The 24,722-nt window shown below is 38.5% G+C and overlaps 1 protein-coding gene across 1 annotated transcript; it reads left to right on the forward strand.

Moving 5' to 3' along the window:
* Positions 1 to 15,470: 15,470 nt before the first annotated feature.
* On the forward strand, positions 15,471 to 21,888 carry LOC120078544 (polygalacturonase-like; the record flags this gene model as incomplete). Its single annotated transcript, XM_039032820.1, has 5 exons — positions 15,471 to 15,498; positions 20,391 to 20,758; positions 20,949 to 21,238; positions 21,333 to 21,561; positions 21,670 to 21,888. Coding segments are annotated over 5 exons (1,134 nt in total), but the record flags the coding sequence as incomplete, so codon positions are not given.
* Positions 21,889 to 24,722: the final 2,834 nt, after the last annotated feature.

Raw genomic sequence — 24,722 nt, forward strand, 5'->3', positions numbered from 1 at the left:
CTATTCTACTCAGATGATCGAAAATGACATTCTTGCATTCCTTTCTATCTTGAAGTCTTGGGTTAAACTCCTGGAGGAGAAGAACCCACTCAACAATCTAGGTTTGGACTCCTTCTTTGGCATTAGACAGCGCAGAGATGCATGATCAGAAAAGACAATAACTTCAGATCATATAATATAAGAGCAAAATTTTTCTAAAGCAAAAATAACTGCTAAAAAATCCTTTTCTATCGTGGTGTAGGTGAACTGAGCCGAGTTGAGGGTCTTCGAAGCATAGTATATGACGTGATGTTTCTTGTCAACCTTCTGCCCCAACATTGCTTTTACAGCATGATTATTTGCATTGCACATAATCTTGAAGGGAGGATCCCAACGAGGAGCCTGAATGACTGGAATACACGATAAGAAATTCTTTAACACATCAAAATATCTTCTGCAATAATCATTGAAATCTAAGGCCACATCCTTTTAAAGAAGAGAGGTCATTGGCTGAGTAATCTTACTAAAATATCTGCGATAAAAACCTGCATGACTAAGAAACGAACGAAACTCCCTCATATTTGTGGGGTAAGGGAGCTTAACAATAACATCAATCTTGGCATGGTCTACCTCTATGCCATGCTCAGATACTATATGTCCTAATACAATGCCATATGAGGCCATGAAGTGACATTTCTCAAAATTAAGAACCAGATTAGACTCAATACATCTTTCTAGCACCCTAGACAAATTAGACAGACAATCAACAAACGAGTCTCCATACACAGTAAAGTCATCCATAAAAACATCCATTCATTTCTCAATAAACTCATAAAATATGGACATCATACAATGCTGAAAGGTGCCAGGAACATTGCATAGTCCAAACGACATTCTTTTGAAAGCAAAGGTGCCATAGGGACAAGTAAAGGTCATCTTCTGTCGGTCGTCCTGGTTAATCGTATCTGATAGAAACCCGAAAAACCATCAAGGAAACAGAAGAAGGGCTTACAAGCTAACCTTTTGAGTTAAACTACCCTACTCATTTTTTACCATAGTAATACCCATTTTCTTAGGCACTACATGAATATGACTAACACACTCACTATGAGGAATAGGATATATAATACCTGCATCCAAGAGTTTGAAGACCTCCTTCATTACTACCTTCTTCAAGATAGGATTCAGACGTCGTTAGGGCTGTGAACAAGGCTTAGCGCCATCTTCCAAAGAAATTTGATGTATTCACACAATAGGGCTAATACCTTTTATGTCGGCCAATGTCCATCCGATGGTCAGCTTGTATTTCTGCAATACCTCCACCAGCTACTTCTCTTGTTCCTCAGTCAGGTTCTTTGAAATTATAATAGGAAAGGTCTCAGCTTCCCCCAGATAGGTGTACTCAAGTGGTCTGAAAGCTCCTTCAATTCTAGTTTAGGTGCCTGCAAAACAGAAGGAAGCACCTTGTCAGAAGATTCATCATCAGAATATGAGGGCATACCTATCAGCTCAGTCATATACAAGGTGGCAAGCTCTCCAAGTGGGTTCAAATTTCTTGAGTCATCATCATCGTCGTCATAGATGTCCCATATAACCTACTACTCAAGAGAGTCAAACACATCAATCTGGCATAAAGAATGTATTGCCTTATGGTGGAAGATTTCATAGCATCGAAGATATTAAACTTAACCAACTCACCATGGAACTCCACAAACAAAGTGCCTTCATCCACATCAGTCTTAGTCTTGGTCGTCTCCATAAAAGGCCGCAAAAGCAAGATTGATGCTGATGAGATAGATATGTAAGAACATATAAATCGGCAAGAAAAAGCAATTCATTAACCTGAAATAGGACATCCTATATGACTCTTAATGGGTGTATAAAATACCTATCAGCTAATTGAATCACAGTTCCAGATTTAGTTAGATCTCTTAATTTTAATTCTTGATAAATTGAATAAGGCATAACATTTATTGATGCACCCAAATCTAGCATGCCTCTATTAATTTTCTTTTTTCATATGATTCAAGGGAGAGAAAACAAACCTGGATCCTTTTGTTTTTCACGCAAGTTTTTCTGAAGGATCGTAGACACAGATTGACTTACCACCATTCTCTCCTTGTTCTTGGCTTATCTCTTCCTCGTGCAAAGATCCATTAGAATTTCGGCATATTTAGAAATTTTCTTGATGGCATTGAGGAGAGGAATATTTATCTCCACCCTTCTAAACATCTCCAAAAGCTCCTTGTCCTTGTCAACCATTGGTTCTTTTGGCCTTGCAAGCCTGGAAGGCAAAGTAGCTTTAGGCACATACCCATCCAAAGGAGGATAAAGGTGGGAAGATACTCCCTGTTTGTTTTGTGGTGGTAAGACAGTTGAATTTGAAGAAGAAATTCTTGGGCTTTCCAATTCTGGCTCTTTTGACTTAGTAGGTGGCTACAACTCCTTGCCACTACTCAACATGATTGAACTTACATTTTCTCTAGGGTTTGATTCTAGTTGAGATGGGAGTTTACCAAACTGTCTCTCCAATTTACTCATCGAGGTGGCTAGTTGAGAGACCTGAGTCCCTAAAGCATCAATGGCACTCTGAAATTTAAAATGATTATCAACAAGACTTTTAACCATATCTTCTAAGGACATATCTAAACCAGATGAAGCTCAATGACTAGGCTGAATCTGCTCCTTCTGTCCTCCCAATCTGAAGTTTGGGTGGTCTCTTCACCAAGGATTGTAAGTCTGACTGAATAGGTCCTGCCTTCTACTTTGCCCATTGAAATTATAGCCTCCAACGACATTTACCTCAGGCATTTCTCCTTGTAGAGCACTTGGGCAAATGTCAGCTGAATGGCTAGTTTCATGACACACTTGCAAAACAGTCACGGTGTAACGATCCGACCTCCTAGGACTTAAGTTAGGTCGTTACTAAATACATGCATGCATGGAACTTAAAACGAATATTTTATGGTGAAATAACTGCAAAAAATATATGGTAAGTTCAAAGTTCTTTATTAAATGCGAATTTTAAAATAACAATAAGTTACCCATAAATCTTAAATGTTAATATAAGTCTAATAAAAAAATTCTTAATAATAAGATTCAAACATCAAAACTGAAAATTTAGCAAAACATGAAAGGAAATATAAGTCTCATGAGCGGAAGCATTAAAACTAGTCCCAGTGGCTTGATCATGAATTCCACTTGTCCATCACCAGTGCATCTCTACCTTTACCTGAAACAAGAACATGAGAAAATAACGAGTATAAAATACTTAGTAAGTAACCCCACTACTGGGGTCAGGTTAGACATCTATGTCCTCTAAATGCCTACCTCTGGTGGAACATATAAATTATCCTAGTCCTCATGGGACACATACATACATGAAAAACTAATTTCTATCTTTGTAGCTAAGTATGCCCACTACCTCTGTTGAATCCTGAAGGAAACACAATATCTTGTGAATCCTGAAGGAGACACAATCTGGTGAATCCTCAAGGAAACACAATCTGGTGAATCCCGAAGGAAACACAATCTAGTGAATCCCGAAGGAAACAAAAATCTGGTGAATCCTGAAGGAAACATAAATCTGATGAATCGCGAAGGAAACACAAACTGGTGAATCCCAAAGGAGACACAATCTGGTGAATCTCGAAGAAACACAAATCTGGTGAATCCTAAAGGAAACACAATCTGGTGAATCTCGAAGGAAACACAATATCTAGTGAACATTCTAACTAATCAGTAAAATCACTATCATAATTTCGACATCATAATTATCACAATATGGTTCTATGACATAAATATATGCCTCAACGTCATGGCTCTACAACCTACATACATGCCTCAATATCCACAGATCACATACAACCTCATAGAATCAAATATCATCTCATGCTAGCATTCAAGTATCTATGTGCACAAATAAATCTTTCAGATTCCTCAATCATGAACATACATCGATTATACTAAATTATCAGTCCATCATGCCATCGTTTTGTCATACTATTCATCTATCATACTAACTACATATAGTGCCTGGCCCATGGGCAGTTCCAGTAGTAAGATTACTTACCTCGAAGTCAAATTCAGATATTAATCTAAGCTAATGATCTCCAACTAAATAAGTCCTGAATTGAGTCCCCTAATACAGACATAATACTAAATTTTAGTCTTTAGAATCAAGACCCAAACATACAAATTTAATCCAGTGATCACCAATTAACTTACCCAAAGGAAACTTAATCAACAGATACTCACAAGATTTCGACTCCAAAATCTCCTCTTAGCAGATTTTAAAACTCAATGGACGACGACTTGGAACCTTCAAAATACTTGAAATTAAACCATTATTTAGTCCAATAATCAATGGGTGCCCAACAACCAACAACAAGGATCACAATGCTTACTAAACTACCTGTTAAACGAACTCGAATCCGCTATGCAACACGTGCGCATTCCAAAGTACTCCAATCTTGGATCTAAATCCCAAATATAATAGATATCAACAAAAAAAGAAATCCAAAATTTAATGGGCAAACTAAAACCTTCAAAACTTAACCGATCTTACCCAAAATTACCAACACTCACCGAAATCCGACGAACGGTAGTGAAGGAAGGCAGTGGCCAATGGAGATTAGCGGCTGGGCTCGAGCGGTGGGCTAGACAAACGGCAAATGAGGTTGGGTTTTCGGTCGTGCGAGTCTGCGTCTGGAGAGAACATAAAGCGACGGCTGAATCAGCGAACGAGGCTATGTTTTCGGTCGCACGAGTCTGTAGCTGGAGAGAAAATGAAGCGACGGCTGAAGCGACAGAAGGGCGGTGGACGTGTGGATTTAGAGGTGGGGCTGAGCTTCTGCAACGATGCAGTAGGAATAGGGTGGGTCGGCAGCAACGAAGATGGCTTAGACGGATGTCGGGCGAAACGCTGGGTGGTTGGAAGCGGCGTGGTCACGAGATTGCATCAACGATGGCTGGAGAAACGAAAACAGGGGGGCTAGATCTCGGGTGGCGCAAGGAAGAAGAAGAAAGAATTGTTTTATATAAAAAATAATAATAATAATAACATATAAGGAAATAAAATAAACCTTTTTATTTTATTCTTTTCCTTATTCTACTTTATTTTATTAACTTTCTTTCCTTCCCAAAAAGAAATTTATTCCTGCCATTAATTTCCAAATTGAATAATTTCCAAGGTAAAAGTTAAATTCCCGCACTTACATTTGAAATCCAAAATTCTAAAAATGCCCTCCAATAATAAAAATTACTAAAATTACATTAATACAAAAAAAAAAAAAAAAAAAAAAACTACGGGGTGTTACATTCTTCCCTCCTCAAAGAACTTTCATCCTCGAAAGTTCGTTCTTGAAAAAGCTTCGAGTACTGGGCCTTCATCTCATCCTCTCGCTCCCAGGTAGCCTCCTTGAACTGGTGATTTTGCCATAAGACTTTCACAAATGCAATTTCCCGGCGGCGCAATGTCTTTACTTCTCTGGCGAGGATCTCTATAGGTTGCTCCTCGTAGCTCAAGTCGTTATTCAACTGCAAGGGCTCGATGTCAACTACATGGGATAGGTTTGTCACATACTTCCTTAGCATCGAAATATGGAAGAGATTATGAACTGAAGACAGTGCTGGGGGTAATGCCAGACGATAAGTGATGCATTGTTAATGTGATGAAATAATGGTGTAGAATGTGATGGTGGAATATGCGTTGTGCATGCAAGTTTTCTCAGCAAGATCCAAGTATAAATCCTACTAAGTTTCCTGGTAAGCCCAGGGTCGAACGTAGGGGCTAAGGAAACAGTATGCGACAGATTTGAGAAAAGAGTTAATAACACAAAAGTACAATGAGTATGAAAGGGAACGGGTTGAGAAGGGGTTTAGCTAACACTTCCTAAAATTGTGTTCATGTTATGCGATCAAGCTACATACATACAACAATAAGTCATCTCTCAATGCAAATGCTACGGCTTCTAGTTTTAGAACGCATGTAATGTATGCGATAATGTCTATAGGACTTACATCTAAGCCTTTATTCTTTTCTATGTGATGATGAATGGCACACACATACATAAGGCTACCGCATACTACCATAACCTATCTCTAGGGTGCATGCGATGAATGTTGACAAACAGAGCTTATCTCTAAGTCTCTATCTCTTATTTATACAGATATAATCTTGCTTTCTCAAGTCTAGATTCTAACCTAGCTCTCTCAAGTCTTAGGTTCCTTCTTTAAACTCTCTCTTGAGTAGCTCTAAAGGGGTGATGGATGCAACATAAGACAAGATGATCGCATGCAATGAAGATCCTAGGTTATTTTAGCTAAGTATTTCTCAACCCATTCGAAAGTTTAGTTACTCATGCGTATTGTATAGAGAGTGAACAGATGTAGAAATGCAAGTTCCATTCTATATATGAAATCGAAATATAGAATGACAATGTGAAATAGAGATAAAAAGCCTGGTAGCAATCTCTTGCTTCTCAAGGCTTTTTCATGTTCTTATCTACTCTGCTCAAAAGATATTCTTGCTTTCGCAAGAGTCAACCCTCTCTCTGTTTTCCATGCTCCCTAGCACTCTCTCGAGCTGACCAAAACGATCTTTTGGTGTCTTCTCCCTTCTCTCGCTTCCGCCTTCTAAGTATAAGGGAACTAAGAACAAAGCCTAACTATCTTTTATATGGCTCAGCTGCAATGAAAAACCAAACTCCTTCAATGAAGATTGCCTTCGATATTTATAGAGCTTTAGGGTGAAGAGCTTTTTCTCTCGAATGATTGCACTGATGGGATGTTATTAATTCTTTGTCTGATGCGCCAAATAATTGTCACTGAAAAGTTGAGTGTACTTGCTATAGTGTCATTAACGGCTTGTCAACTTAATTCGGAATCGACCGTCATCCGCTTTCTGTCCCAGCGTGATTTAACAAGCTTTCACCTTGATGTGTTGGCTCTATGCGACCACCTTCTTGAGCAGATTTTCGCGAACGCACATGATCGCATAGCCTTGCGGTCAAAATCTCTTAATGCGCTAGGACGTTAATTTCTTTGGTTTGCAATTCCACCTTGTGCCAACGCATTTTTTGCACAAAATACATAAGTTAGCTGTTTTTAATGCGATGGACGCATGTGATCGCAATGTTATAACTTAATGCTTTTGGACGCAATTTTATATATTTTTACCATCGCAATCCTTCATTGTTTTATAACTTTACACTGCAATAACGTGGATTTCTGCCCGTTATCACACCCCAAATTTAAAACAATGCTTGTCCTCAAGCATAAGTAAAAATTTTCTCTAGAAAGTCGACTGCCTTCTTCTTTCCTAGAATTCTCAAGGATCTTATGTACCAAAATCTCCATAATTCTTATTCGGGTCTCTTCTTAAAATATTTCTAAAATTTAGGGACTGCAAGTTTAACCTTAAAAAAGACTTTACTTGTTTCTAGGGCATCGCATGATTTATTTCATAAAAAAACTTTTCAACTGCGGTATTTTCAAATGATTTTTATCTTTGCGTATTTTAGATATTTTTTTCTATGACCTTACGCTGATCCGAGTGCCTAGCCTTTGTTTTGGCTTGCCCCCACGTGTGTCATGCGGACATCCAAGTACGACCAAGGCACTCTTTCTCAGTCTAAACTCATGCCCATTTGGCAGAGGAGTTACGATCATTTATTTATGGATTGATCACGATTCGTACCTTCGTGTTGGCTTGCCCCCACGTGTGCCATGCGGACATCCAACTACGAGTAAGATCCGATCGCAATGTTATGATTTTTTTTGTAGAGCCTAAAATAGCAAGGTTGAAAATGAATACCGCACCCCAAAATTTAAACACAACAATGTCCTCATTGCTAAAAGATTGAAAGAAGTCATGCGATGCTCTTAGGAAATTTCATGAAAAGTCAGTTTGAAAGAAAGCTAGCAGACCACTAACTTCTAGAAATATTTCATGAGTTGACTGTCCTAAAATTAAGTTGACTCTAGTAGGTACGAAAAAATAGAGGCATGTGTTTCATCATTGAAATCAAAATTGGTAAAGAGAAACAATGTGGTGACTTACTAAATTTATCAATGTGTAATGATTGCGCTGACTAAAGAGGATGCGATGATAACATTTTCAAAGTTAAAATGTGATGCGAGTTTGCAAAATTTGGAATAGACAAAGTCAAGGAAAGATACAACCCCCAAATTTGCGCTGTCGCCCGCATTATATTGTGAACGCATCCTTCTTTGCGGTGAACTGCTCTCTTCGATTACAGTGGCAGAATAAAGTAATTGCAGCTTTCATGTAGCTCCTCTGCAATCGTTCACCATGATCGTTGCAAAGAAAACATTGAGAGGGTCAAATAAGAAACAGAGTTAGCAAAATCGTTACCATGATCGTTCACCACGATCGCTACACCATTTTATTTTATTATTTTTTTTTGAAGTAGCAAAAAGAAAAATATACAATAAAAGATAAAATAAGGGTAACGAAAGTTTATGAATCATTGATAGGAAAAAAAAGGATATTCCGAAAGAATTGCGTCCTTGATGAGTTTGAGTCGCATAGTAACGCAGGGACTGCTTATTTCAATCTGGACTTTTTACATCCAAGGCGGCTTTCTCTTCTTTTCTCGGTCTTCCTGGATCTTGATTGCCTTAATCCAGAGCTTTTCCCCATTGACGTTCATTACGATTTCCCCCTTGTGCACATAAATTTAAGTGCGACCGATCGAGAGGAATGGTCGTCCCAATATGATGGGCACATCTTTGTCCGCTTTATAGTCCAGAATGATGAAGTCTGTTGGTAAGATGAATTTGTCAATTGAGATTGCGGCACCTTTCAACTCACCCTTGGGATGTATTTGAGATCTGTCCGCAAGTAGGAAAGTCTCCGTCATGGGCGTTACTTTGCCATATTCAATCGTTTGAAGGTTGATAGTGGCATTAAGTTTATACTCGCCCCAAGGTCGCATAGTGCTTGACCAATGTAGACCCCTTCAATTGAGTAAAGTATCGTGAAGCTTCCTGGGTCGCACATTTTTGGTGGGACCATAGTATTTTGCGTTACTACCACTATAGCGATCTTTCCTTCATCATTCTATTTCTTTTTCAATTCTTGCGGGAATGGTGGTAGTTGTACTTCTGTTTTGTGTTGTAGAGGCTTGAAGGTGGAAGCAACTTCTGGGTTCATCTTCTCGGGCCCTTCTGAATCATAAGTCAATGGGTTCTTGATTGTCACTACATTCGTGTTGGTCCTGGTGGGCTCTTCTGAATCATAAGTCAATGGGTTCTTGATTGTCACTGCATTCGTGTTGGTCCTGGTGGGCTCTTCCCTTTTTTTCGCTGTCGCTTTTTCACTTAGCAAGGAAACTGCTAGGCATTGTTCCTTTCCTGTACCCCCAGAGTGCGAGGGAGCTCAGTTGAGCGCGACAACGCTTCTTGCGGTCTACTTTTGAGTTCGCTCGTAATCTGTCCCATCTGAATTTCAAGATTTTGGATGGATGTCGTTTGATTTTGAAGCATTGATTCATTCTTCTCAATATACGGCTTCAACAAGCTCTCTAAAGATGAAGATTGTGGTGCCTGCGAACTGCTGGCTTGATTTTGCGATTGACCGTTTGTTCCTAGGAGAAATCCTGGTGGCCCTTCCTTTTGCGTCATAGGTTGATAGCTTTGTTGTTGATTTTTCCACGCGAAATTGGGGTGGTTTCTCCACCTAGGGTTGTACATATCGGAGAAAGGGTTATTCTTTATGAAGCATATTGACTGCGGATTTCTTGGGCATTCTTCAATCGGATATGCTTCTCCACAGGTGACACAACTCGTGGTTGTTTGAGCGATTGTGTTGACCTGCCCTTTATGTGTTTCTGTGCTATTGACTGCGATGCCTTGTATCAGATTCATCATCGCGTTCATTTGGGTTTGTAGGGATGCGATGGTCCCATTATTTGCGTCACTATCCTTAATTTTCAATCGATGATTGCTTTCTCTCCAGTCCTCGTGATTTTTTTGAAATACGATCAAGTATATTTTTCACCTCGTCATATGTTTTATTGAGCAGACCATCAGCTATTGCCGCGTTGGCAGTCGTCTGCGATGCAAGGTTCAATTCGTGGTAGAAAATTTCCATTTGTAAGCAATCTGGTAAGCCGTTATGCGGGCAATCTCTTACCAGCCTCTTAAACCTTGCGCCAGGCATCACTGAGCGATTCGTCGATATCTTGTTCAAAATTGGTAATCAGCTTCCTTCTTCTGGCATTTTTCGTAAGGGGAAGTACTTCTTCATGAACTTCTCAACTACTTGTTCCCATGATTTAATCACCCCTAGTTCGAGAGATTAAGCCCATTTTCATGCCTGGTCACACAATGAAAATGGAAATAATGTTAATCGAACCTCCTCAGTAGAGTTGTTTGGGAACACGAATGTGTTGCAGATCTCAATGAAACTCTCGAGGTGGGCGTGTGGGTCCTCGCCATGCCTACTGCTAAACTGTCCGACAATTTGGATCATCTACAGCATCACTAGTTTCATTTCGAACCTCAATCCATCAAGAGCTGGCCTCATGATTCCTGGTGAGAAATCATAAAGGTTGAGTGATGCATAGTCCCGAATGGGCCTATTGCAGTCGTTTGCCAATAGGATGGGATTCGCCATGATATTATTTGCATTTGGTGCTCCATTTTCTAGTTGTTTCGCAATGTTTGGATCTTTCTCTTGTTGTTGTTGTTGGCGGCTGTTTCTTCTTCTTTTTCGAAAGGTTCTCTCAATCTCTAGGTCATAATCGGGCTCAGGATTTTGTCCTTCGCTCATACGACGCTTGCTTCATCCCTTACCTAAGGAGAAGCAGTGCACAGAGATGGAGAGTCTACAAAGAAAATAAAAAAGTTATAGTTAGCACAACGTATTGTCGTAGTCCCTGGAAATGGCGCCAAAAAATTGATGCATTGTTAATGTGATGAAGTAATGGTGTAGAATGCGATGGTGGAATATGCATTGTTCATGCATGTTTTCTCAGCAAGATCCAAGTATAAATCCTATTAGTTGTTTTTAATGCGATGGGCGCATGCGACCGCAATGTTATAAACTTAATGCTTTTGGACGCAATTTTATATATTTTTACCATCGCAATCCTTCATTTTTTTATAACCTTTGTGTTGTAATAACGTCCATTTCTGCACGTTATCAGTAAGCTACGAGGCCAACTCGTTCCAAGACCTCAAAAGGTCCAATGAATCTCGGGCTGAACTTCCCTTTCCTGCTAAACCTCAGAATACCTGTCATGGGTGCCACTTTTAAGAATACTTTTAACACTAGTCTCAAATTCCAAATCCTTATGTCTCACATCGGCATAGCTCTTCTGTCTACTCTGAGCTGTTTGCATACGAGCCCTGATATTCTGTATTGCCTCATTCGTGGTCTGCACTAGTTCGGGTCCTAGCAATTTCCTCTCTTCTACCTTATCCCAACACACAGGGGACCTGCAACTCTTCCCATAAAGGGCCTTAAATGGTGACATCCCAATAGTGGACTGGTAGTTGTTATTATAAGCAAACTCCATCAGATGCAAGTGAGCATCTCATCTTCCTGAAAATTCTATGGCATAGGCACGCAACATGTCTTCCAATATCTGATTCAATCGCTCAGTCTACCCATCAGTCTGAGGGTGAAAAGCTATACTGAAATCCAACTGGGTCCCCACGGCTACCTGAAGACTCTTCTAGAAGTTGGACATTAAACGAGGGTCTCTACCGAACATGATGGACACAGGCACTCCGTGCAATCTCACCACCTCCTTCATGTAAATCTGTGCCCGCTTATTTACTGAAAAGGTGGACCTCCTCGGTATGAAATGTACTAATTTTGTAAGTCTGTCTACCACAACTCAAATCAGCGTGAATCCTTTGACTATCCATGGCAATCCCACGATCAAATCCATAGACACATGCTCCCATTTCCATTCCGACACACTCAACAGCTGTAACAAATTTGTTGGCTTCTGCCTCGGGGGTTTCACCTACTGGCACACCAAGCACTTACTGACGAACTTCACAATCTCTCTTTTCATATCATTCCACCAGTAATAATGTTTCAAGTCCCGATACATCTTGGTGCTACCAGGGTGAATCGAAAATAAGGAACTATGAGCCTCTAACAACAACTCGTTCTTAATATCATTATCTGCCGGCATGCACAAACATCCCTGATAGAGGAGACCACCCTCCGCTGATACTAAGAATTCGCCATCCTAGCCTGACTCCACCCTACGATCTCTCTACTCTAGATAAGGGTCACAATGTTGTGCATCAATAATCCTCTGCCTTAGACTCGGTCGCACTGACAACTACGTTAATTATGCCATGATCTTCCTCACTGCTACTGCAATTTTTGCGTGCTCTTGCTTCTTGCACAAATGAGTCTATCTAGTAATGAGGGCTGCTGAATGAGCCACTTTTCTGCTTAAGGCATCTACCACCACATTCGCCTTCCCTGAATGGTACAAAATTTTGCAATCTTAATACTTCACAAGCTCTAGCCACCTCCTATGCCTCATGTTCAACTCCTTCTGAGTGAAAAAGTACTTTAAACTCTTGTGGTCGATGAAGATTTCTATCTTCTCTCCATATAAGTAGTGTCTCCAGATCTTAAGAGTAAAAACCACTACTGCTAACTCCAAGTCGTGTGTGGGATAATTATGTTCATGCTTCTTTAGTTGACGTGAAGCGTAAGCAACTACTCTGCCCTACTACAAAACCACTTGATCCATCTGGTACTATAAGAACTGGGGCTGAAACCAACCTCTGCTTGAGATCTTGGAAATTGCTCTTACAAGCCTAATTCCAAACGAAATGGGCTCCCTTCCAAGTCAACTGAGTCAATGGGGCCACTATACGAGAGAAGTCCTTTACAAATCGTCTATAGTAGCCAGCTAACCCCAGGAAACTGCACACCTCACTAACTCTGGTTGGACGATCCCAATTGTAACGGCTTCAATCTTTGTAGGATCCACAGAGACACCTTACTCTAGTACGACATGCCCTAAAAAGGACACCCGCCTCAACCAAAACTCATATTTAGAAAACTTAGCATACAACTTATTGGTCCTCAACGTCTGCAAAACTTTCCACAAATGCTCCTCATGTTTGGCCTCTTTCTTGGAATAAACCAAGATATCATCAATAAAAACAATCACGAAGGTGTCGAGGAATTCCTTGAACACCCTATTCATCAAATCCATGAACACTACTAGGGCATTCATTAGTCCGAACGACATCACTATGAACTCATAATGCCCATACCTCGAACGAAAAGCCGTCTTGGGTATGTCACTGTCCTTTATCTTCAACTGATGGTATCCTGACCGGAGATCAATCTTTGATAATACCATAGCTCCTTGCAACTGGTCAAATAAGTCATCAATCCTGGGGAGGGGATACTTATTCTTAACAGTCACCTTGTTCAGCTCTCTGTAATCAATGCATAGACGTAACGATCCATCCTTTTTTTTTTACAAACAAAACAAGTGCACCCCATGGCGACACGCTAGGGCGTATGAAACCCTTGTCCAACACCTCTTGCAATTGGACCTTTAGTTCCTTCAACTCTGCTGGTGTCATCCTATATGGAGCCTTCGAAATAGGGGTCGTGTCTGGCTCCAACTTAAAAGAAAAATCTATCTCCAGCTGCGGGGGCAGTTCGGGAAGATCCTCTAGGAAAACTTCTGGAAAATCTCTCACTACTGCTCTGAAGTCAAGGTGGCTTCAGCCCCTCTAGTGTTAACCACATTAGCCATAAAGCCCCAGTCTCTTTCGCCAAACAGTCTATTGGCCTTTAGTGCTGAAATCACTTTGGGTAGGAACACAGTCCCAACCCCTTTAAACTTAAAACTAGCTCCTGTAGGAGGGTTAGAGATGACCTCCTTACGAGAGAAATCTATGCTGGCATGATTAGCAACTAACCAATTCATGCCCAATATCACATCAAAATCACGCATATCTAAAATTATCAAGGTTACATCTAATGCGCGATTTGCTATCTCTACCTGACATGCTTTTATCTTTTCTATAGCTAACATGATCTCTCCTGATGGATGGAAATGGACAGTGCAAATGGCAGAGGTTCTGACTCAAACATGGCATGCCTTACAAATACAGAAGATATAAACGAATGCGAAGAGCTAGAGTCAAATAAACTAAAGCATGGTGCCTCAAAATGGGAAGCGTACCTGTCACCACTATGCCTGACTTCTCGGCCTCATGCCGAGTGGTAGAAAACACCTTACCCTACTACTGATGACGACTCGGGCCTACCTAAAACGAGCTCACGGGCTGGCCCTTGTGTTCAGGCACGTTTCTCCTTGGGCATTTCTCTGACATATGCCCCTTCTGACCACATCGAAAACAGACCCTAGAGCCGGTTAGGCAACGTCCCCAGTGTCACTTACCACAAGTAGTACATATCGGCCTATCCTCCCTACCAGTCACAACTTGGGAACCCTGTTGTCCCCACTGACATGAAGCATTCACTGTGTTCTGGTTCCTCTGCTGATGCTCAGGAACCCTGGGCTCAGCCTTCTTTTTCTAACCTGCAGAGGTCCCAATCCCGAGCGACCTCCTGTATTCTTCTCCCACCTGGGAGTCAACATCAATCCTCACGACGGCCCGTAGTGCCGCCACATACGTCTTGAGGTCCAAGGCATGTATCATACCTCGTAGTTCGCTCCTCAGACCTTGGATGAATCTCTCAATCCTCGCTACCTCGGTGGCTACAAGTTTAGAAGCAAAGTGGAACAACTTATCAAATTCCTGTTCATACTCCTCCACCGATATAACTCTCTGTTTAAAGTTCAAGAATTCTGCCTGCTTGTTGTACCGGGTGTTGGCCGAAAAATACTTCTCATAAAAGCGCTCCTTGAACTACTCCCAAGTTGCAAGTTTTCCACCAATATCAATCATTGTCTCTGCTGAACACCTGTCTCTTATACACATCTAGATGTGTATAAGAGACAGTACAATAGCTTCACTAATTCTGGCTTCCATTGCCTTCTCATCGACTTGGGCCATAGGTGGATTTGGAGCCTGTCTCTTATACACATCTAGATGTGTATAAGAGACAGAAGGAGGATGCAACAGCTTCACTAATTCTGGCTTCCATTGCCTTCTCATCGACTTGGGCCATAGGTGGATTTGGAGCTATCGAGACAGTCTGGCTACTCTCAGCTCCCTCTTCTTCCTGTCTCTTATACACATCTAGATGTGTATAAGAGACAGGTGTTACGGATTAGCTCCTACAGTTTTCCCATTAGGGAGGATGCAATAGCTTCACTAATTCTGGCTTCCATTGCCTTCTCATCGACTTGGGCCATAGGTGGATTTGGAGCTATCGAGACAGTCTGGCTACTCTCAGCTCCCTCTTCTTGCGCGCCTTCTCTAACGGTCTTTCTTGTTCTAGGTTTAAGTTCCATGTCCTGTCATGAACTCATAAATTAACTATCTATCGCTGGGTCTTTCTCATAAATCATGCTATTAAAACACTACATCACCAATTTCAAATATACACTGAAACCTTCATTAGTATGACATACTTGGCAATGATGAGGGATCTGTTACTGGGCCACAGGGATTATCTAGACTTACGTAGTAAGTCAGTCTACAAAACCCAAAACATGGGCTCTAATACCAACTGTAACAACGGGACCCCCTGTGACTTAAGTTAGGCCGTTAATAAATACATGAATGCATAAAACTTAAAACGACACTATTTTATGGTGAAATAACTACTAAATAAATAAGGTAAGTTCAAAGTCCTTTATTAAATGCGAATTTTAAAATAACAATAGAGTACACATAAATCATAAATGTTAATTAAAAAATAATAATAATAACTTATAAGGAAATAAAATAAACCTTTTATTTTATTCTTTTCCTTATTCTACTTTATTTTCTTAACTTCCTTTCCTTCCCAAAAAGAAATTTATTCCTGCCATTAATTTTCAAATTGAATAACTTCCAAGGTCAAAAATTAAATTCCCACCCTTACACTTGAAATCCAAAATTCCAAAAATGCCCTCCAATAAAAAAATGACTAAAATTACATTAATACAAAAAAAAAAAAAAAAAAAAAACTACGGGGTGTTACACATGGGTGATCTAATCTCCACCTTTGCTAGCTGCTTTACAATAGAAACTAAGTCAGATATTTCTTTTTTAAGTTCACTTACCTCATTGGGGGATTTAACACTAACTGCAACTCTGGTTCCAACTGTTGGGAATTTGCTGCCATAGTAGCTATCAGGTTCATTGCCTCAGTCGGGGTTTTATTGACTAGGGCTCCTTCTACAGCTGCATCTATGCTACTTTCATCGGTCTGCATCAGTCCCTCGTAAAAGTATTAGATCAAGAGCTAGTCTTAGATCTTATGATGGGAAAACTTGGCACAGGTCTTTTTGAATCGTTCCCAATACTTATGAAGGGTCTCCTCATCATACTGCAGGATGATATAATTTTCCTTTTTGATACTAGCAACTCGAGATGCTGGAAAGAACTTCTCCAAGAACTGTCTTTGTAATTCTTTCCAAGACATGATGCTCCCAAGCAGAAGAATGTCGAGCCACTCCTTGGCGTCTTCCTTCAATGAAAATGGGAATGTTTGATATGTGTTGTTATGCGATGAAATAGTGGAGTGGAATGCGGTAGTAGAATATGCATTGAGCATGCAAGTTTTCTCAGTAAAACACAAGTATAAATCCTACTGAGTTGCCTGGTAAGCCTAGGGTCGAACACAGGGACTAAGGAAAACAATATGCGGTGGTAATTTTAGACCACTTTGCGGTAATAATTAAATCAATGGTTTGGTTGTTTTGTTGTTTAAGATATAAAAAGTATGCGATGGATTCGAGAAAATAGTAATTATGCGACAGATACACTGAGTATGCGGAGGAACGGGTTGAGAAGGTCTTTAGCTAGCGTTTCCCAAGAATGCGTTCAAGCTATGCGATCATGCTACACTCATGCGACAGTAAATCATTTTCGAATGCAAATGCGATGGCTCTTAATTTTAGGATGCATGCAATGAATGCGATAATGTCTATAGAGCTTATTCCTAAGTCTCTACTTCTTGCCTATGTGATGATGCAAGAAGCACACAAGGACAAGGTGACTGCATACAATCATAACCTATCTCTAGGGTGCATGCGATGCGTTAATAGAAAACAGAGCTTATTCCTAAGCTTCTATCTCTTGATTATGCAGTTCTAATTTGACTCTCCCGAGCCTAGATTCTATTCTTAGACTACCCTCTTGAGTATCTCTAATGGATGAATGACGCATACATAATACAAGATAATCGCATATAATGAAGATCCTAGGTTATGCTAGCTAAGTGCTTCTCAACCCATTCGACAGATTTAGCTACTCATACGTAATGTACAGAGAGTAAACAGATATAAAGATGCAATTCCCATTTCTATAAATAAGTTAAGAGTACAAAATGACAATGGAAAATAAGGGTAGAGAGCCTGGTAGCAGGTACTTACTTCCCAAGACTTTTACACTGCGTTTTCTCTATTCTGCCCAAAAGATATTCTTGTTTCTGCAAGAGTTGGCCCTCTCTCTGATTTCGACACTCCCAGCACTCTTTCGAGTTCACCAGGATGATCTCTCGGAGTAATCTCCCTTCACTCGCTTCCGCCTTCTAAGTAAAAGAAAAACTATGACAAGTCTAACTTTTATCTTTATGGAGAATTCTATAAACTGATCGAACTCAATGAAGATGGCCTCCGGTATTTATAGAGCTTCAGGATGAAGAGCTTTTTCTCTCTTATGATTGCACTGATGGGATGACATTAATTCTCCGTCTGATGCGCCAAATATTTATCATCGAAAAGTTGAGTGTACTTGCTACAATAGGTCGTTAACGGCTTGTCGACTTAATTCGGAATCGACCGTCATCAGCTTTCTGTCCCATCGTGTTTATTAAGCTTTCACTAGATGCGCCCACCTTGATGCGTCGGCTCTATGCGGCCACCTTCTCGAGCAGATTTTCGAACGTAAACGATCGCATAGCCTTGCAGTCACAATCTGTAGCAGATTTTCGGTAGCGCAAACGATCGCATAGCCTTGTGATCACAATCTCTTATGCGTTCGGACGTTAATTTCTTCGGATCGTATTTCAATGCATTTTCCTGAATAAAATATATAAGTTAGCTATTTTAATGCGATGGACGCATTCGATCGCAATGTTGTGAACTTAGTACTTTTGGACGCAATATTGTATAATTTTACCATCGCAATCCTGCATTGTTCTATACCATTGCTCTGTAATAATGTGCATAGTAGCTACTGAGTGAATTCAGGTTTTGCAAGCTCCTTAAGAGTCTTTTCTCGTTCAGCCATTACTGGAAAATTCTCAAGACCACTTTCCTCTCCGGATGTGTCCTGAACACAAATATCTCTATCAAGTGCAGCTTGTTGTCCCCTCTCTTTTCTGGTTCTCTATGAAAGAGAAAAGAAAGTATGGGCTTACAACATTAACCCAACCAAAATCCACAATCACAAAAGGAAGAAATAGCCACAAAAAGAATTTAATAGCTCATAGAAACGAATGACGATTGAGATCTAACAAAACCCAACTTTGATGGTGAATGGTGATAGCGGATGCGAGAGGCAAATGAGACCTTTGGTGGCGACGAAGCTAATGATGATGAGGAGAAATCGATGGCGAACAATGACCGAGAGAGAATTTCTCAAATGCAAAGATGATAACTAAAGAGAGAGATAAGATTATGCGAATGATATCCATGGGTTCATTGAATGGATCCCGAATATGTATAGGTGGGTTGGTCGAACCTACTAACTGAATCGAATCATATTGGTTCGTGTTGAATTATAAGAGAAATTCATATCGAACTTAATCGAGTTGAACAAGTTCCATCTGGTTCGACTTTTTTCACCCTTAATAAGTTGTATAACAGTACATTTTATATGTGGTATTTCAGTGCACTGATATTAAATATAATGACTACCAACTATCTGAAATACCAAATGTTGAATATATCATATATACATGATGATACACAAATGAGCGTAAAATTGTAATAATAGAAAAATGCATAAATTAGACTTAAAATCATGGCCCAGACTTATTACTTTTGCAAAAATAACAAAAAGCAAGCTCAACTAACGTGATACACTTGATATACTTAATACCCTTGATACACTTTTGATATACACTTGAAATGCTGCCGATACACATTTGTTACACTATTGATAGATGTTTGATACCCTTGATACACTTTTGATATACACTTGATACACTTGAAATGCAACCGATACACATTTGTTACACTGATATTTGATACCCTCGATACACTTGATATGCCATTGTTATATAATTAATTAACAAACAACAAAAAGAAAATATAATAAATAAAATAGAGGTAGGAAAGAGGACGTCCATATCCATTAATATGGATGTAATGAAATTGGCGGCTAATGGTTTGAAGTGAAAGGAGAAAGAATCCTTAACAACAGCAAACTCAAAAAATAAATAAAATAAAATAATTAAAAATGAAATTAAAAACTAAAATTAAAAATAAAAATAAAAAAATAAAAGCATGCATTTCTCCTCAAATGTATAACACAAAGCTTTGTGTTGACGAAACACGCAGTAGCCCTTTTTGGTGGCTGAGCAGCCAAATCCAAATCTATTTCTTTAATTAAACCTCTTCGGCCTTTTTAATTGTCCAAATTATATGGATATATACCCACATTCTTCTAAACCTATTTCCTTTCTTTTACTTCAATCAATATTCATTTACTTTATATGGGTAACTCAGTTATTAATGTCTAGATCAACATGTCTTTCAAATCATGGATAAATCGTAGATAAAACACAAATAGAAGTGAAAATAGTGTTTATAAGCTTAATTTTCAAAAATTAAAAACTAAAAATAAAATAATAACTAAAGGGACCTTAGCTATTGTGATTTTCATTTTTGTCTCATATTTGTTAATATATGTTATGCTTCCATATTCTCCAAATTATGTAAAAGCCAAGCCAATAAGTATTATTTATTGATTAATGTTATTCTTATTGTTTACTCCACTTCCTGTATAGACCAAATGAATCCCCTTTCAAATCTTCCAAACAAAGCAAAAGGGCACAAAGTACTTCATCTTCTTCTTAAGTTCTTAATTATTTTATTTGCTATTCTCTTACATGATCCTATAAATACCACCAACAACCTCTCCACACACAACACCATTGTATTCCATTTTCTGTACCACATTTTCTCTCAAACATAACCAGGAAAAAAAAAAAAATTTTCAAATATCTCCAAAAGAGAAACTAACTAAAATGACCATCCTTAGAGCCCTTTTAACGCTTTACTTTTCTTATGTGTTTCTCAACTTAAAATGTGTCGGTGCATTGTCATATAATATTGTTAGTTTTGGAGCCAAGGCTGATGGAAAATCAGATTCAATACAAGCATTTCAAAAGGCATGGGACCATGCATGCGGGTCCATAAAACCAGCCTCTATTTATGTGCCTAAAGGAAGATTTTATCTTCGGAGTGGAAAATTCAATGGACCTTGCAAGAATAAAGCCATTTTCATACGTATTGATGGAACTCTGGTGGCTCCCTCTGACTTTCGAGTTATTGGCAACTCTGCAGCTTGGATCATGTTTAAGAATGTTGATGGAGTAACGATCTTAGGTGGAATTCTTGATGGTCAAGGAACCAAATTATGGGCTTGTAAAACTACTGGCAACAATTGCCCAACTGGTGCCTCGGTATGTAAATTAATTAAACAATCTATAATTTGGGAAACCTTTTTATCAATTTTTAATTAATTTATATTCTCTTAAGACAACTTCATGTGTTTTATTTTAGAAGTATTGGGTACAAGTATCATTCATGATCTAACTTGGAAACCCATTGGATATGGCCATAACATGCTTCTCTTTTTAATTTTACGTGCAGACTATTGAATTTTCCTACTCAAAGAATGTTGTGATTAGTTCATTAACATCACTCAAAAGTCAAATGTTCCACATAGTGATCAATCATTGTCAAAATATGAAAATGAAGGGGCTAAAGATCTTCGCCTCAGGTGATAGCCCTAATACTGATGGTATACATGTACAACTATCATCTGATGTGACTATACTAAACTCTAAAATAGGCACGGGAGACGACTGTATATCCATCGGTCCTGGCACCTTCAACCTATGGATTGAGAATATCATCTGTGGACCTGGTCATGGAATAAGGTACATCTTATTATTATGATATTACAAATTTCTAAATACATAAAGAAAATGAAAAATTTATCGTTGTGTTAATGTATTTTGGTTGGTTTTGCAGCATTGGAAGTCTAGCAAAAGATCAACAAGAGGCCGGGGTGCAAAATGTTACAGTAAAAAATGCATTATTTTCACGCACTCAAAACGGGGTGAGAATCAAGGCATGGGCTAGGGCAAGCAATGGGTTTGTTAAGAACATTATCTTCAAAAATATTGTAATGGATAATGTGTACAACCCAATTCTTATTGATCAAAATTATTGTCCACGCCATAAAGAATGTCCAGACAAGGTATGAACTTAATTAATCAATATGACTTCTCTAGCTATGTGATACTTAACATCATAACTAGAATTTGGGTATTAATTTTTCTAATTTTCTTACTATTATATTCAATAGGCTTCTGGAATCAAAATTAGCGATGTGACATATCAAAACATTCATGGAACATCAGCCACTAAGGTTGCAGTAAAGTTTGATTGCAGTCCTACAAATCCATGCAATCAAATAAGATTGGAGGATGTCAAACTTAGTTATATGAATCAAATGGCTCAAGCTACTTGTAGCCATGCTGGAGGGATTGCCACTGGTCTTGTTCAGCCTATTAGTTGCTTCTAACGTCAATATTGTATATACATGTTGCAACCTCATGGATTTTTAATACATCAAGCCACTGTATGTATGTAATTTGAGTAAGCAACAAAAAAATGTAATTTTCTTTTTTCGTGGAGAAAATATTTAAGATTTAGTTATTCTTCAATTTGATAATTATATGATATTCATGACTTTATTTTAAAGGTGATATCTTTCTTTAATTCCCATCAATGTTCTATCTTCACATGATGTCTTTCAACTTTTGCTATACCCCTAAACTTTGTACTTTATTTCTAACATATCCTTGAACATTTAAAAGTTTCATTAATACTCTTTATTTTAAAAAAGAAAAAAATATGTTTAAAAGTACCCTTTTTCTTTATTTTTTACAAGAAATTGTTAGTTTTTTGTTTTAAAATATTTCCGAACATCCAAAAGTTTAATTAATACCTTTAAACTTTAAAAAAATAAAAACAATATTCTTACCATTAGTATATGGACATAGCACAGAAACCATTAGCACCTCGTTTTGAAAATACTACTAATAACTTTCAAAAGTTGCATGAATACCCTTAACTTTAAAAAAATAAAATAATAAAATGCTATAGTATATGGACATAACCATGCATCTATATACCTCATCACCTACCTCTTTCATTTCCTTCCTGAAACTTTAAAGGTGATCCGTCACACAGAATACTAATGTTAAAACAGATGCCCTAACAATCGCAAAGACAACAAGTAAATAACAAACAACAAATCAAGAGAATAACACTCAGTGTTAGGTAACCCAATACGGTGATATACTACCTACGTATGGTGAGTAGTGTGTCCAGGTAAGATAAATCATTAATATAATAAAATCAAGTGTTTACAACGCTGTACTTATTTGTAAGACAATGACGATTATAGTGACACATTTAGAGCCTAACTTGTTTAAAGTTATAATAGCCAGTAAAATATAATAGCCATGTTGACAGTAAGATATTATATCCAAGTCTAACTTAATGCATTTTCATTCCTTAGGTTTCGTTATCTTCTACTATTTATGACCATAGAATCCTTACAATCGAACCATAACCATAACTAAAACCTACTGCTACTCAAATTAAGCATGCTTTAAATGCAACTACAAACACCTACAACATCATAGCGTGGACGAACGAACATACAAGTATTAGAAATTTAGTCATCAATTAAATATACTAGCATGCTCATCCTAAGAGTTCAGTCAAAGAATAGAAATCAAGAAGAAATAGATAATCCCAAGAACATATATCAAAATCTCATAAAATTCATAGAAAATGCCCAACAAACCTCAAAACCAAGGTCAAGCCTTCAATCATTCATCAAGACTTGAATCTCGATACCAAAATATACATATAAATCTCAAAATCTAACATAAACTTATTGGTTTTGGCCAAGGATGGCCAAAAGCAAGCTTAGAGCTCTGAAATTGGCCTAACTCCCTCTCTCAAACCTAAAAATGAAATAAATTATTCATAAAAACTCTACAGTGCCATGATGTTATAATCCTCAAGGGCTTCCTTATTGGAGCATAGCGCTGCGCCTGATGTCATTTAGTGCTTGTGTGCGGTCACGTGCATGACTATGCACGTAGCCCTTCATTTTGTCGCATGCCCATGTAGCATCGTGGCACCACAAGGGAGCATTGTGGTGCTGCCTACAATTTCCCAAAAAAAAGCTCTTGAGAAAAAGCACTGAGCATGTCATCGCTGCTTTGATGTGTCACGCCTCCAGAAGCATTTTGGTCATTTTTGCTCTTTTTAGCTCCTAATTGCTTCAATTTAATCATGATTAGTCTATAATGGTTGATTCTATCTTTTAGGTGCTCGATAACTATAAAAATCATTAATCAAACACATAAAACCAAATAATGACCTTGAATTAATTGAAGCGAGATAATACTGTTGAACGAGAAATTTTGGACCAATCACAAACTGCCACGTCATTCATTAGATTAATGACAAAATTCTAAATCATCAAATTTGGGACCAACTAGGAGGTGACATGTGTCCTAAATTGAAGTTGAAGACAAATTTTGATGACGCCATGTGGTTTCATCGTAACCGTTGAATTAGATAAGATTGATTTGACCCAATTTGATATTATTATTTGGTTAAAATTCAACTAAACCCAAAAATAGGTTGGATTTGATCTGAATATCGAATCAGATCTAAATCCAATTAATATGGAAGGCCAGGCCCATGGACCAACCAAGCCCAATTTGGGTCCAAACCATGTAAGGCCCATAAGAAACCTCTATAAATAGAGGCCCTACCTCTTCATTTAGGAAGGAGGAATTGAAGGCAAAATCTCTCTGAAGATCTGAAGTCTGAAGCTCCAAGGATCTGAAGAACATAACTCCTCTAAAGCTTTGAAGATCAGAAGACATTAAGGCTCTGAAAATTAGAAGATATATCAAAGTTCTGAAGACTGAAGTCCTTTGAAGATACAAGCAATCTGACCATGCTTGAAGACTGAAGTCCTTTGAGATAGAATCATTTTGAAGACCAAAGTCCTGTGAAGATACAAGCATTCTTCCAAGACTTCAACTCCAAGATTATCATGCGTTTCGCTTTCTCAAATCAAGCGTACGCATTTTGATTGAGAAAGAATCAGATGATCAAGTACTAGAGATTAAATCACATCATATCAAATCAACATCAACATCAACACCAACTCAACTTCAACTCTACGAAACAAGTTTCTCTGGAAGCCTCATGTGAACACTAATCATCCAAGCAGATCAGTAAGCCCAAAGGGTTGATCATCCAAGAAAATCATCAAGCCCAAAGGCTAATCATCCAAAAAAATCATCAAGACCAAAGGTCGAT

This window comes from Benincasa hispida, chromosome 5 (assembly GCF_009727055.1).
Source record: "Benincasa hispida cultivar B227 chromosome 5, ASM972705v1, whole genome shotgun sequence".
NCBI lineage: Eukaryota > Viridiplantae > Streptophyta > Magnoliopsida > Cucurbitales > Cucurbitaceae > Benincasa > Benincasa hispida.